General features: G+C 53.6%; 4 protein-coding genes across 4 annotated transcripts; 2 read left to right on the top strand and 2 right to left on the bottom strand.

Moving 5' to 3' along the window:
• Nucleotides 1–53: 53 nt before the first annotated feature.
• On the bottom strand, nucleotides 54–911 carry HD553DRAFT_272469 (PAP2-domain-containing protein; the record flags this gene model as incomplete). Its single annotated transcript, XM_046177762.1, has 2 exons — nucleotides 54–497; nucleotides 618–911. The coding sequence occupies 2 exons, from the start codon at nucleotides 909–911 to the stop codon at nucleotides 54–56; spliced, it is 738 nt and encodes a 245-aa protein (XP_046036705.1).
• A 432-nt stretch (nucleotides 912–1,343) lies between these two features.
• On the top strand, nucleotides 1,344–5,036 carry HD553DRAFT_284731 (uncharacterized protein). Its single transcript, XM_046178207.1, has 14 exons — nucleotides 1,344–1,434; nucleotides 1,521–1,551; nucleotides 1,622–1,771; nucleotides 1,856–1,987; nucleotides 2,084–2,222; nucleotides 2,322–2,510; nucleotides 2,600–2,718; nucleotides 2,806–2,915; nucleotides 2,985–3,644; nucleotides 3,711–3,796; nucleotides 3,864–3,962; nucleotides 4,032–4,184; nucleotides 4,263–4,399; nucleotides 4,462–5,036. The coding sequence occupies exons 1-14, from the start codon at nucleotides 1,364–1,366 to the stop codon at nucleotides 4,789–4,791; spliced, it is 2,406 nt and encodes an 801-aa protein (XP_046036704.1). The 5' UTR covers nucleotides 1,344–1,363; the 3' UTR covers nucleotides 4,792–5,036.
• A 17-nt stretch (nucleotides 5,037–5,053) lies between these two features.
• HD553DRAFT_311775 (uncharacterized protein) lies at nucleotides 5,054–6,914 on the top strand. Its single transcript, XM_046180016.1, has 6 exons — nucleotides 5,054–5,537; nucleotides 5,610–5,737; nucleotides 5,793–5,935; nucleotides 5,992–6,101; nucleotides 6,169–6,426; nucleotides 6,485–6,914. Exons 1-6 carry the CDS (start codon nucleotides 5,139–5,141, stop codon nucleotides 6,764–6,766), a joined length of 1,320 nt encoding a protein of 439 aa, XP_046036703.1. The 5' UTR covers nucleotides 5,054–5,138; the 3' UTR covers nucleotides 6,767–6,914.
• On the bottom strand, nucleotides 6,915–10,036 carry HD553DRAFT_311773 (uncharacterized protein). The gene is made up of 2 exons (XM_046180015.1): nucleotides 8,484–10,036; nucleotides 6,915–8,404 (listed from the first exon to the last, which is right to left on the bottom strand). The coding sequence occupies exons 1-2, from the start codon at nucleotides 9,933–9,935 to the stop codon at nucleotides 6,980–6,982; spliced, it is 2,877 nt and encodes a 958-aa protein (XP_046036702.1). The 5' UTR covers nucleotides 9,936–10,036; the 3' UTR covers nucleotides 6,915–6,979.
• Nucleotides 10,037–11,494: the final 1,458 nt, after the last annotated feature.

Raw genomic sequence — 11,494 nt, 5'->3', positions numbered from 1 at the left:
AGAGACGCGCCGGTAGATCAACGCAGTCCTTCGCTTTGAATATTATGGATCCTCTATTCGTCCTTCTTTCGATCGGATACATCCTTCTTCGTGACATCAGGATAGTCCAACCACCTCCCCGTCTCCCTCCCTCCAGCTCCCCACCCACCCCAACCCTCAATCGGCCACTCTTCCCATTTCCTCGCTATCCGCGCCCTAAGTCTTCCGAGCGTGCTCGTCGGGTACCAAAGAGGTACGACCTCTGTGACCACGGCATGTAATGCTCCGACCATGCTCCCCACCGCTAAACCGGCTAAAACTTGCGTAGGAGAGTGGTAGTGCAGACGATAACGGGAGTAACCGGTCAAGAGTGGCCAGAGGACGAGACCGGTAGAGAGGGTGTATCGGGTGAAACGGGAGGTGGGGGTGCGGCGGTGTCGGTGTGGAAAGCCGAAGGGGAGGTGGTGGTAGATGCAGGCGAGGTGGACGAGCATAAAGCTTGAAGAGTAAGCTACGAACTGCAAACGTTCATCCGTTTTCGCAGCAAGTCATAGAAAGAACAAAGCGCGGTCTTAGCACTTGAAAAGGTCTATGCGATAGATGACCACGGTGCAGGGGGACACGAGCCCTGAGCTCACCTGAGAATGACTACTAGGCATCCCATACCCATCTCCCAATACCCACGGTCTCCCCGCTTTCAACGTCTTCTTCAAGACCTTGTTCAACCCCTCATTAGCTAGTTGTCCGAGAAAAAGGTTGACGACCGACAAGGGCCGGTTGATGATGATCAATGTCGCATAGGCCGAGAAGAGGAAGAACGGGGAGAGTGTCAAGAGTGCCAGAGGGGCCGAGATGAGGTCCGTGGGGTCGTCTAATGTTGTGCGGATGGCAAGCTTTTCAGTACAAGAGCCTACATTGATCAAATCGAGCATCTCGGACTCACATACGACGTAAGTATAGTCGAGAGGTACCAGAGACGTAAGTTCTGGAAAGGTCGTCATGATGGTCGTGAACGTCGTGAAAGCTTCATCCAAGGCTCAGGCTTCGTGTCCGTATGCGTCAGGAGCGCTAGGAGCGTGAGTCGACTGTTTGCGAACAGTTGTACAGAGACCGGCTCTAGGTTCCAGTCTATGGGTATATCCGTCGATTCTGAAGTCTACGTCCGATATGAACGGTAATTCGAGGCAATTGTATGCTAAAGAAAGGGGAGGATGTGGAAGGTGAACCGGTCGAGCTCGAGCTCGAGCCTCAGCTTCGGCGATCCGCGTCGACCGAGCAGTCGGCTTCTGGCTGGTCCAACTCCATCGCTATAAAAGCATCAAACAACCTTCTCGGAATGCACCAACGTCCTCTTCGATAGTCATCACAAACGATAACAGACAAGATGTCCTGCACTCATATTGACGAATACCTCGCCAACCTGAAACCGCCTACGAACGGTCAACAGGTACACAAGTGAGCAGACCGCAGCGACTCGTCATCAGACATTCCTTTACGAGTGATTACTCATAGCTCTCTTTACCTTCTCGACCGGTCGACAGGGAGGAATGCACCCAATGCTTCGACGGACAGGCAAGTTAATCAAGTAGGATATTAGAGAGATGAAAGAACTTACCGCCGCTGCTGTTGTCGTACCCTATAGGACGACGAACAAGGCGTCTGCGTTTGCCTACACTGCTTCAACGGGGGCTGCCTGAACGACGATCGAGCGCATGCCAAATTACATTTTCAGAGGACCGATCATGCATTGGGTCTCATCATCAAACGTACCAAGAAGCCTCAGAAAGTCAGGGTGAGTCCCATCCACTTCCTTTTATCATCATGCTGGATCCGCATGTACTGATTGTCGAGTCTCGTGTGTGGTATGGTATGGTAGGACGATCAAGAACCACCGATGAAGAAGCTCGCTCTGGTAGTACCTTCCGATCAAGAGACTTACGACTTTGAAACCTCGTACAAATGCTTCAAATGTCCCTCAGGGAACCAAGAATTCAAAGAAGACGCCCGAGTCAGTCCTCTCGAGACCCGTAGTCAGGAAACGCAGTTGGAATGCCAGAGCTGATTGAACGGATCGATACGACATGATCTTCGTATCGAACCACAGTTGAACGCGGTTCGGGATGGTATCATGAACTCTATGGCCTCGGCTCAACAATCCGAAGTCAAAGCGTGGGAGGAAGAACTCGTCGCGTGTGAACATGCTTTGTTGCTCGAGCAGGATGACGTTCCTCAAGGCTTTCAAGGTGAGTTCCATTCTCGCCTTGATCGAATCCCTTGTCAACGTTCCGTTCAGAAAGTGATCACTCACACATTATTCTTGCCGGTCTGGCTCATTCCACCAGTCTCTCCGCATTGCAGCTGCTGCGACCTCACTTCGAACTTGTGGTTATGCCTCACCTGCGCCTCGGTCAATTGTGGGAGACAACAGTTTGGCGGGATCGGTGGGAATGGTCACGCCTTGGAACACAGCAAAGCCACGGGACACGGGGTCGGGGTCAAGCTCGGTACTATCACGCCTGAGGGTGGGGGAGGTAAGCGACATCATCTCGGCTACATCTGGGTTGTCGAGGCGGGAAGAGTTTTAGGCTGATGTGTTTGATGGAATGAATCGTCATTGCAGATATCTATTGTTACACTTGCGATGACTCCAAGGTCGATCCTGAACTTCCGCGTCATCTGAAACATTTCGGGATGGACGTGGTGAACCAGCAAAAGACGGACAAGAGCATGACAGAGTTGGTGAGTCCACGGGAGACGGTTGAAATCCATGAGACTCATGCTCGCGCTTGAGACGACTCGAGCTGAATCTGTCGTCCTGATCGACAGCAAATCGAACATAACCTCAAGTTCGACTTTTCCATGACGGGCGATGATGGCAAGCAGTTGGAGCCGCTGTTTGGGCCTGGTCTGACGGGTCTGAAGAATCTCGGAAACAGGTGAGTGGCGACGTCTTCCTCGTCGAACGTATGTAATCGCTGACGGATCGCTGCGCCGTGATCGCCTAGCTGTTACATGGCATCGGTCCTGCAGGGAATCTTTTCGCTACCAGCCTTCAAGCAGCGTTACGCAGAGTCGGCATCTCACTTCGAGAATTGCCCAGAGTTGCTGCCGGCCGAGTGTCTCGATTGCCAGATGTACAAGATTAGCGACGGGCTCCTCTCTGGGCGTTACTCTCACCCATCGATCAGTACCTCCGGTTCGGCCGATCAAGACCCCGCTCAACGGTTCCAAGAGGGAATCAAGCCGAACATGTTCAAGGCGCTGGTCGGGAGAGGCCACGAAGAGTTCTCGACGATGCGTCAACAAGACTCGGAAGAATTCTTGCAGCACCTCATCCAGCGATTGCGACAAGAAGCCAAGAAGAAAGGTTTGGCTGAAGAGAGGGAGGCCACGGAGACCTTCAAGTTTGGGTTGGAGCAAAAGCTCGTTTGCAGCGAATGCAAGGGGGTCAGACTCAAGGTGGATCGAGCGGATTCTATAAGTCTGCCTGTACCCGTCAAGGAGATCGAGGCGCCGATCGTCGTCGGTCAGGGCGATGGTGGATCAGCCGCTCCTACCAAGCAATACGAACCCGTCGAGTTCGCTTCATGCCTCAACTTGATGACCGAAGCGGAAACTCTGGAATACAATTGCCCGCAATGCAAGAAATCGGTGCAGGCGCTAAAGTCGGTATCGGAAGATACTTGTTGAACATAACCGAATTCGACGCTTACCCTCATTTCGTCTTTCAGGTCGTCCGGCTTCAAGTCGTTCCCCGACGTCTTGGTCGTACATATGCGTAAATTCCAACTGGTCAACTGGGTGCCAACGAAATTGGGTGAGGGGTGGTAGGCCCCGATACGACTCAGGAATGATTGCTGAACCTCAATGCGTATCTTCCATAGATGTTCCCGTCAATGTCAAAGATCGCCTCAGCCTGGATGGGTTCCTGTCCGCAGGAATGCAAGAGGGCGAAACCGAACTCGTGGAGGAGGAGGCTCCTGGTAAGTATGCTCGGCGGAATGTCATGTTCTGTTACGACGATATTGAGCTAGCTTGTCCCGCGATACTAGTCTCGAACGAACCGGAGGTGAACGAAGCCGCTGTCGCCCAATTGATGGAGATGGGCTTCCCTCGTATTCGATGTGTAAAGGGCCTGTTGGCGACCGGCAACGGCTCGGCCGACGCGGCTATGGATTGGTTGATCATGCATATGGAAGATCCTGGTAAGCAGATACGAAAGTCTGGATCATCTCGAAATCATAAGCTTAATTCGAAACTGCTTGTCTGGCTTGATCCAAAAGATATCGACGATCCCCTCCCTGCGGCTGGAGCCAAGGCGTCGACGAACGCTGGTCCTGAACCGTCAGCTGAACAGATTGAGCAACTCAGTATGATGGGTTTCACCGCGGCGCAGTCGAAGAAGGCGTTGCGCTTGACGGTCAGTCCGCAAGGGATGAAACATCGAAATGACGTGCCAACTAATCTCCTCTGTGTAAACAGGATAACAACGCCGAGAGAGCCGTCGACTGGTTGTTCGCTCATCCTGATGATGATGGACGCGAAGACGACGTCGAGATGGCAGCCGTACCAGAAAACCAGAACATCGGAGGATCCTCGTCGCTACCCGCCGAGTACCGACTCAAAGCCTTCATCTCGCACAAGGGACCGTCGGTACATTCCGGCCACTATGTCGCTACGGTCCGACAAGAGGACGGGAGCTGGGTGCTTTTCAATGACGAAAAGGTGGTCAAGGCGGAGGGCGAGGCGAACGAGACGATGAAGCAGTTGGCATACATCTACATCTATGAGCGCGACTTGCAGAACGTGTAAAGACGAGGTACATGCTCATTTGAACGAAGCCCGACGCTCCCAATCTGTACCTGTCCTTCCTATACTTGTACAATCCATATCACAAAGTCGGTGGAAGCGCGGTTGCGCCGCTGTAACACTCACTATTCGTTCGATTGAGATTGAGAGATCTACTGACCAGAGACTTCTCGCGATTCCGACACCCACCTTCGGTTGAGCGATCAACATCGTCATATCATCAAGATGAATTACCACCATCATCGATTTCAATCTCTAATCCATACTATATATTCACAACCCTGATCAGGCCGATAGCTAGAGATACAGACAACCCGCCGCCAGCAGAAGACAGGGCGTTGCTATACACGATGACACCACCAAAGGCCTCGGGTAGTCGAAGCAAAAAGGTGCAGGGCCGATCATCCAACAAGAGACCCCGAACCGCAGGCCCTTCGCGACAGCAGACTGCTCGCAGGCAGGACAACGATGAAAATGACGGTGGTGAGGGAAGCGAGGAGGAGGTAGAGGAGGAGGAGGAAGAGGAGGAGGAGGAGGCAGAGCAGGAGGGACAGAGAAGCGAGGCGACGACCAAAGGAGGACCTGCTGCCAGCTCCGTCAAACGCCGTCAGACCTATAGAGAATTTCTGATGGAGACCATCCACCTTGTGGACCACCTCGCCTCCCCCTCTATCAGATCTGAATTCACGCAAGCTGGGTTCAGTTTCACCAACTCTGGCCGTGTTGTCCCTTTCCTATTCGATGTTCCAGTAAGTTCAAACCGACGAGGATTCGCTGTAGGAATCGCGTTAACTATCGTATGTTACGTGTGCGTCTATCAGGAAGGCAGCAATGAACATCTACGGATTCAGGATGCGATGGAGGACAGACCGGAATCCGGGGTAACAGGCGAGAAAACGTGGTTGACTTGGCTCAACGAGTACTTACATAAATCGCTCAAAACCGAATCGTACGTACGTTCCTCTCTTCTATGATTCGACTGTCTTGGCTGACTCTCGCTGCAGGAGATCTTTCTGGTTGGCTGAACACTCGCCGTTTCCCCGAAACGATGCCAACTTTCATCTTTCCCTTCCTCGCCCGGATATGCAATACCACCACCGGAAACCAGCCTTTCTTCGAATCCTCAAAGATTTCGAAACTACGGGAGGTATGTGCGGATTGCGAAGAAGCGAAGGACACGGCTCACGACCACGGGACTTGTAGACCTTGCGGAACGAGCGCGTCAAGAGATCATCAAGATTCTTCGCATCAAAAGTCTAGAGCATGCTTGGGATGACATCGTTGGGGCTGTTGAATCTGAAGACCGTGAAACGGTACGCCTAATTCATACAATTCTAAAATCCAGCGGGACGATCGAACTTATATATATTGCGCGTGAAGGTAACGCCGTTCGCGCGAGGCGGACTCGACGCTGTCCTTCTTCCTTTCTTTTATGTTCAATTCAAGGCTGTCGACGAGAGGCTTGAGGTCGGACTTAATCATCTCTTTACGGACCTGGTCTTTGCCTGCCAAAAGATGAAGGGCATCCGACAACTCGCTGGGAAGACGGACGACTCGCCTGTAGGCTTGGTATTCGGCAGCGCGATGACGCCTCGGTACTGGGAACTCTATGCTGCATGGCAAGACGAAGACGGTCCTGTGAGTTTTTAACAGCCAGCACGCAATCAACAAAGTTCAACTCATGTGCTGTTTGTAGCATATCATGATGGTTGCTAGAGACAGTTTGGTAGACACCAATGGCATCCATCATTACGTGACCATGATGGACAGGGTAGAAGCCTACTCTAGGCTTCACCCAATAATCCACTGGTTGATTCAAATTAAGGCAAAGGATCTAGTTTTGAAGGAGTCTCTTGGTCCTGGTGAGCGGTGGAGCTTGGATGGTATGAAGCGCCACAAATCGCACGAAGACTCGATATCGGACCCGACCGGTTCGAATCACAAAGTGGCTTCATGGAGGAGCGCTGCTCAATCCTAGCCGCACAGCACGTGGTCCTGCACGGAGGCCTCGCACGAGTAAGCCCTTCGGTATCGCTAGCCGCACTGATCTTCCGGTAGATGACGGGCGTCCGATATCCAACCATATGAACACCCTGGTAAGTCGGATACACGCAGTCTATTCATATACTCTGTATATAGCTAGATGAGTACAATATCATACCCCGAGTCCTGTCGTCCGCGATAGCTAGCCTCAAGAGCGCTTCAACGGCTGGACCTCGCGGCTCTTTTGCCACGCTTCGTAACGCTCCCTCCCTTCCCTGGCCAGATCTTCGGCCGTCTTGACCTTGACGGTAGATTCGCGCCTGGCCGAGCGTCCTGCTCCTGCTTCGTGAGGATCCACCGAACTTCTCCCGCTCGAAGGCATGACAAAGCTAGCGATATCGATGGTCGAGACGCCCGGGATGTACATGACCGAATTGTGCCTCGAGTTTGATCCTTCGGTGAACAAGCTCGGTTTGCGCATGGTGGCTCCGAACGGTTTGGCAAATTCGTTGGGGTTCGTGTCGGCCACCGTGTCGGGCACGGGTTCCGCGAGAATGTCAAACAGACTCGACGAGATCGGTTCTGGACCTTGATCCGAGAGCCGCGTATCGACCTTGCCGGTAGGAAGGATCAGGTGGCCATAGGCGATGTCGTCGGGAAGCGGCTCCGATCGTCCCCACAAGAGATCTTCCAAGTCTAGCAGCATCTTGTCACACTGTTCCATAGCCAGCTGTTGTTGATTGTCATGGCTGTCGGAGTCGTTGCGTGAAAAGACAATGTCATGCACGCCGTACCCAGCCTTGACGAGCATCTTTTCGACGTATCCCGGATATCCGATCGTCTCGTCCAGATCTCGGAAGAGAGCCACAATCTCGCCTTCTTGAAAGTGTGCCTCTTGTAACGTCGCCTCGTCTAACAAGCCCTTTTCCCTTGCGGCGTCCAGCGCGGAGCGACTCCAAGCGGACCGGCTCGGAACAGGCTTCTTTTCCGTCCCCGCTACACCTTGCTCGGCCATGTCGAGACAGGTTCGCAATTCCGAGTAAGAGGAGAGGGCGTGTACGAGTTCGAGAACAATGCCCCGGACGTTCTTGTTGGAAAGTCTCGGACGAAGTACGAGCAAGGCATTGGTTGGTCCAGGTATCGAGGTGAGCATCGAGCTTCCACCGGAAGAAGGGTTCAACAGCGAGCTGGTCCTGGACCCCGCACTGGACCTGATTGGTGTCACTTTGCCCGCACTTCTCCTGCTCGTCGTATCCCGTTCTCCCTCGATGACGATGATGTCCGGTAGAGATTGATTCCTATGCGATTCTTTGATCGCTTGCAATTCGCCCATGCTCGTGGAATGCGACAAGGGTCGTTTCTGTCCCGCGAGCGCGGCGATGGGTCCACGGGATGACCTGATCGCCACGCCCGAAGCCGACCAGCTGGTCCCTTCGTCCGTATTAGGGCTGATAATGTGATCCTCGGTCGAGATAGTACTGCTCGAATCGAACATCGGTCGAGCACCGTTGGTATGCACCGCCAACCGAGGACGCGGTCGGGATCGAGGTCGGGGTGGGTATTGAGACGTCGAGCGGAAGGGGTCATTGTCCACGGGTATGGCGTTGGACGCGACACAAGCTGCTGCCCAGACCTACCAATCGAGAAACAGATACCGAGACGTCAGTCATCGTGTCCACTTATAAACACGCTCAGCAAGTAATTTATCTTACCTTCCAGTTGATGACAGTCTCCATCTCCCGCCTCTTCCTCTCCGCGTCCGTCTCCTCGATCTCGCCCCTACGTCTCGTCTGCGGTGACAGCGATGTTGAGGTAGCACCACCTCGATCTCCCATCGACGCTTCTCCAGATAACCCTCTACTTCCTGAACCCGTTCCGTTGCCACCTTCGACGCTTCGTTTCCATCCCCACGTATCCCCATGCTTCAATTTCCCGCCGAGCGATCCGGCCGTCCCTCTGCCTCCATCACGACCCCCGATCCGACCTCGAGCTCGACGTTGACCCGTCTCCTGATTGTTAACGGTCGACGACCCGTGACCCGAACCAGATGCCAGGCTCGACTCGGCCCGTCTACGATCAGCAAACGTCATAGGCGGATCCGGGATGTACGCAGGCTGTCGGACGACGGGCAAGGCCGCACCCGTCCTCGCGGGCAGGGCGGGGTCATCGTCGACGTCAATATTCCCGATGCTTGTACTAGCGTCGAGAGGGCTCGTAGAGTTCTTCTCCTGTCTGTCCTTCCCCGTACTTCCTTCCCTGCCGACATGGTGCTGAAGATGTAAGGAAGACCTCACCCCCTTTTTCCTCGAATTTGCGTTGAGACGGGATGAAGACGATGGGTCGACCGGGATCTCACCGCGCAGCTCGAGCGCTTTCCTTGGGGCCAACGTCTGGCTCAACGGGCTTCTCCTCCGATCAGGATCACGAGCCGGGGTAGAGCTAAAGGCCGACCCGCTGACCGGCTCGTTGTTCTGCAATTGCCCGGCATTGCTATCCCTATTATCACCATCGTCCATATCATTACCCCTCGAATCCGAATGAGAAAGAGGATGCGGAATCCCAGAATGCCGAGAAGAAGAAGAAGAAGAAGTCGCTGAAGAAGCCCATCGTCCGCGATTGCGATTGCGACCCCCGATCGAAAGTGAGGGGATGATCCGATTTCTCGAAAACGAAGGTAAAGGTGAAGATGAGGAGAGGAGGGGAGGTTGTATAGGTTTCGGATTCCCATCGATATCGATAACGTTGCTGGGACCATCACTAGCCGTGCTGTAACTGTTGTTGTAGCTGTTGCTGTTGTTGTTGTTGTTGTTTTTGCTAGTACTAGATGCTTCGCTAACTAGTGTCGATCCGTTGGTATGGTCAAAGCTACTGCTTTCTTTATGGTTGTTGTGGTTGTTGTTGGGAGGACCAGGCAACCCAGGCCGGCCGAATTTGAAGAGCGGGAGAAAAGGGTTCCCTGTACCGCCCGAATTCGAGCTCGACGACGTTGTCGGTATTGGAGGTGGTGATGACGGTGAACCGACTCCGGTATCGGACGAACCGGCCGAAAGAGGTGGATTTAGAGATAGAGGCAAGGGCGGAGCCAAAGGAACGCTCAAGGGGGAATGCCGAGCCGGGTAGAGAGGGAACTCTCCATCCTGATCCCGGTCCCGGTCCTGGCGCATTTCAGTGGACCTAGTCCGAGCTCGTCGGGGAGAATAACCCCCTTTCCCTGATCCTTTGCCTGAGCCTATCCCTATCTCTGATCCTGATCCTGATCCTGATCCTGATCCTGATCCTGATCCTGATCCTAAACTCGATCCTGGAACCAGGTCCGACCCTAGACCACCCTCCTTTTCGCTCAATCTTGACGGTCCCATCGTCCGCTCCGTCCGATCGACTGTCATCATCCCGACACGCCAAAAAGGGGAGAGATCCGAGTCACTCGTCCTCGTCTCGTCTCCTCGTCCTCGTCTTCGTCTTCGTCTCGTCGCCGTCGATGTCGATGTCGTCGATGTCCGATCGGATCAAGAACGCCGACTTGTATTCGGACGAGACATCTTTTACGACCACTTGGAATTGAGAGATGGGTGACGGGTATGAGGGTGTGGGAGAGAGTAGAGTGTCTGGTCCGGTAAGAAGATGGTCCTCCCGAGAGACCAGAGATAGGTGTGGGGGGGTGTACGTAGAGATGGGTACGCCAGCGACGTTATACGGTCAGGGGGGTTCGAGGTTGTCCGAGCGGCAAGAAGTAGAAGGTGAGCTGAAGGTGAAGGGTCGACCTGGATTCGAGGTTGCTGTACTACGAGAATCGGTCCCAAAATGATATCTACGACGACGACGACCGATCGTGCTCTGGAAATACACCCGTATTGATAGCGATGGCGATGGCGGATGGCGGATGGCGAGAGTCCTCTCGGTTTTCTGCTTTGGCTCGTCGTTCAGATACCCAACAAGACAAGGTTTGACTGAATAGCCCCCGAGAGAGAGAGAGAGAGACGATCAGGACGATGGCGATGGCGGGTCGCGGAGGTTGATCGTGAAATGCCGGATTTGTATCGTAAGACAGCACGGAGGGGGGCACTCGAAGTGTATAGTAGTGTATATCAACCAGCAAGCAGCAATCAATGCAATCAAGCAGCTGGTAGCAGCAGTGTAGGGGGTGGGCGTATATGAATAGCACGAGGGTCCCCCTGTTCAAGAACGAACTGCTGATCGACAAACGGTGCTCGTCAATAGATCCCGCGTTCAGTCGCCGAAGACAAAATGTAGCGAGTCGTCACAACAAACCACCTTTCCACATCGCTATCAGCTACCATCAAGTCAAGTACACAGTCCCACTTGTCCACCGTATCCCCACCTCTACTACTACCACCACGACGGACCGTATCCCTACCTCGTCTTGTCCGGGCTGACAAGTCCCCCCCTGAATAATCGACGACAAGACAAACGATCCAGGTCAGGTACAAATGAAATTTCCCTAATGAAAAAGGGGCTTGCTTGGTTCTCCTCTCGGGCGATAAAGGGAGAGCAGAGGGCGGGATTTCGAGAGTCGACGTGACCAGTTGTACGGGTGTACCGGATTCGAGTTTCAGGTCGTACAGACGAATGTGCATGCCAACTATAGGCGTGACAAGCCAAGTTGCCAAGTCAGCCAGAAGAGTAGGATAGTAACAGTAATTCAGTAATGATGGTCATGTCGTCTCTGGGTTGTATGATGAACGCTGGAAATCGACGGAACATC

Source organism: Filobasidium floriforme, assembly GCF_021052385.1.
Source record: "Filobasidium floriforme strain CBS 6241 chromosome Unknown HD553scaffold_11, whole genome shotgun sequence".
In the NCBI taxonomy this organism is placed as follows: domain Eukaryota; kingdom Fungi; phylum Basidiomycota; class Tremellomycetes; order Filobasidiales; family Filobasidiaceae; genus Filobasidium; species Filobasidium floriforme.
This window is presented reverse-complemented; position numbering and strand designations above follow the sequence as displayed.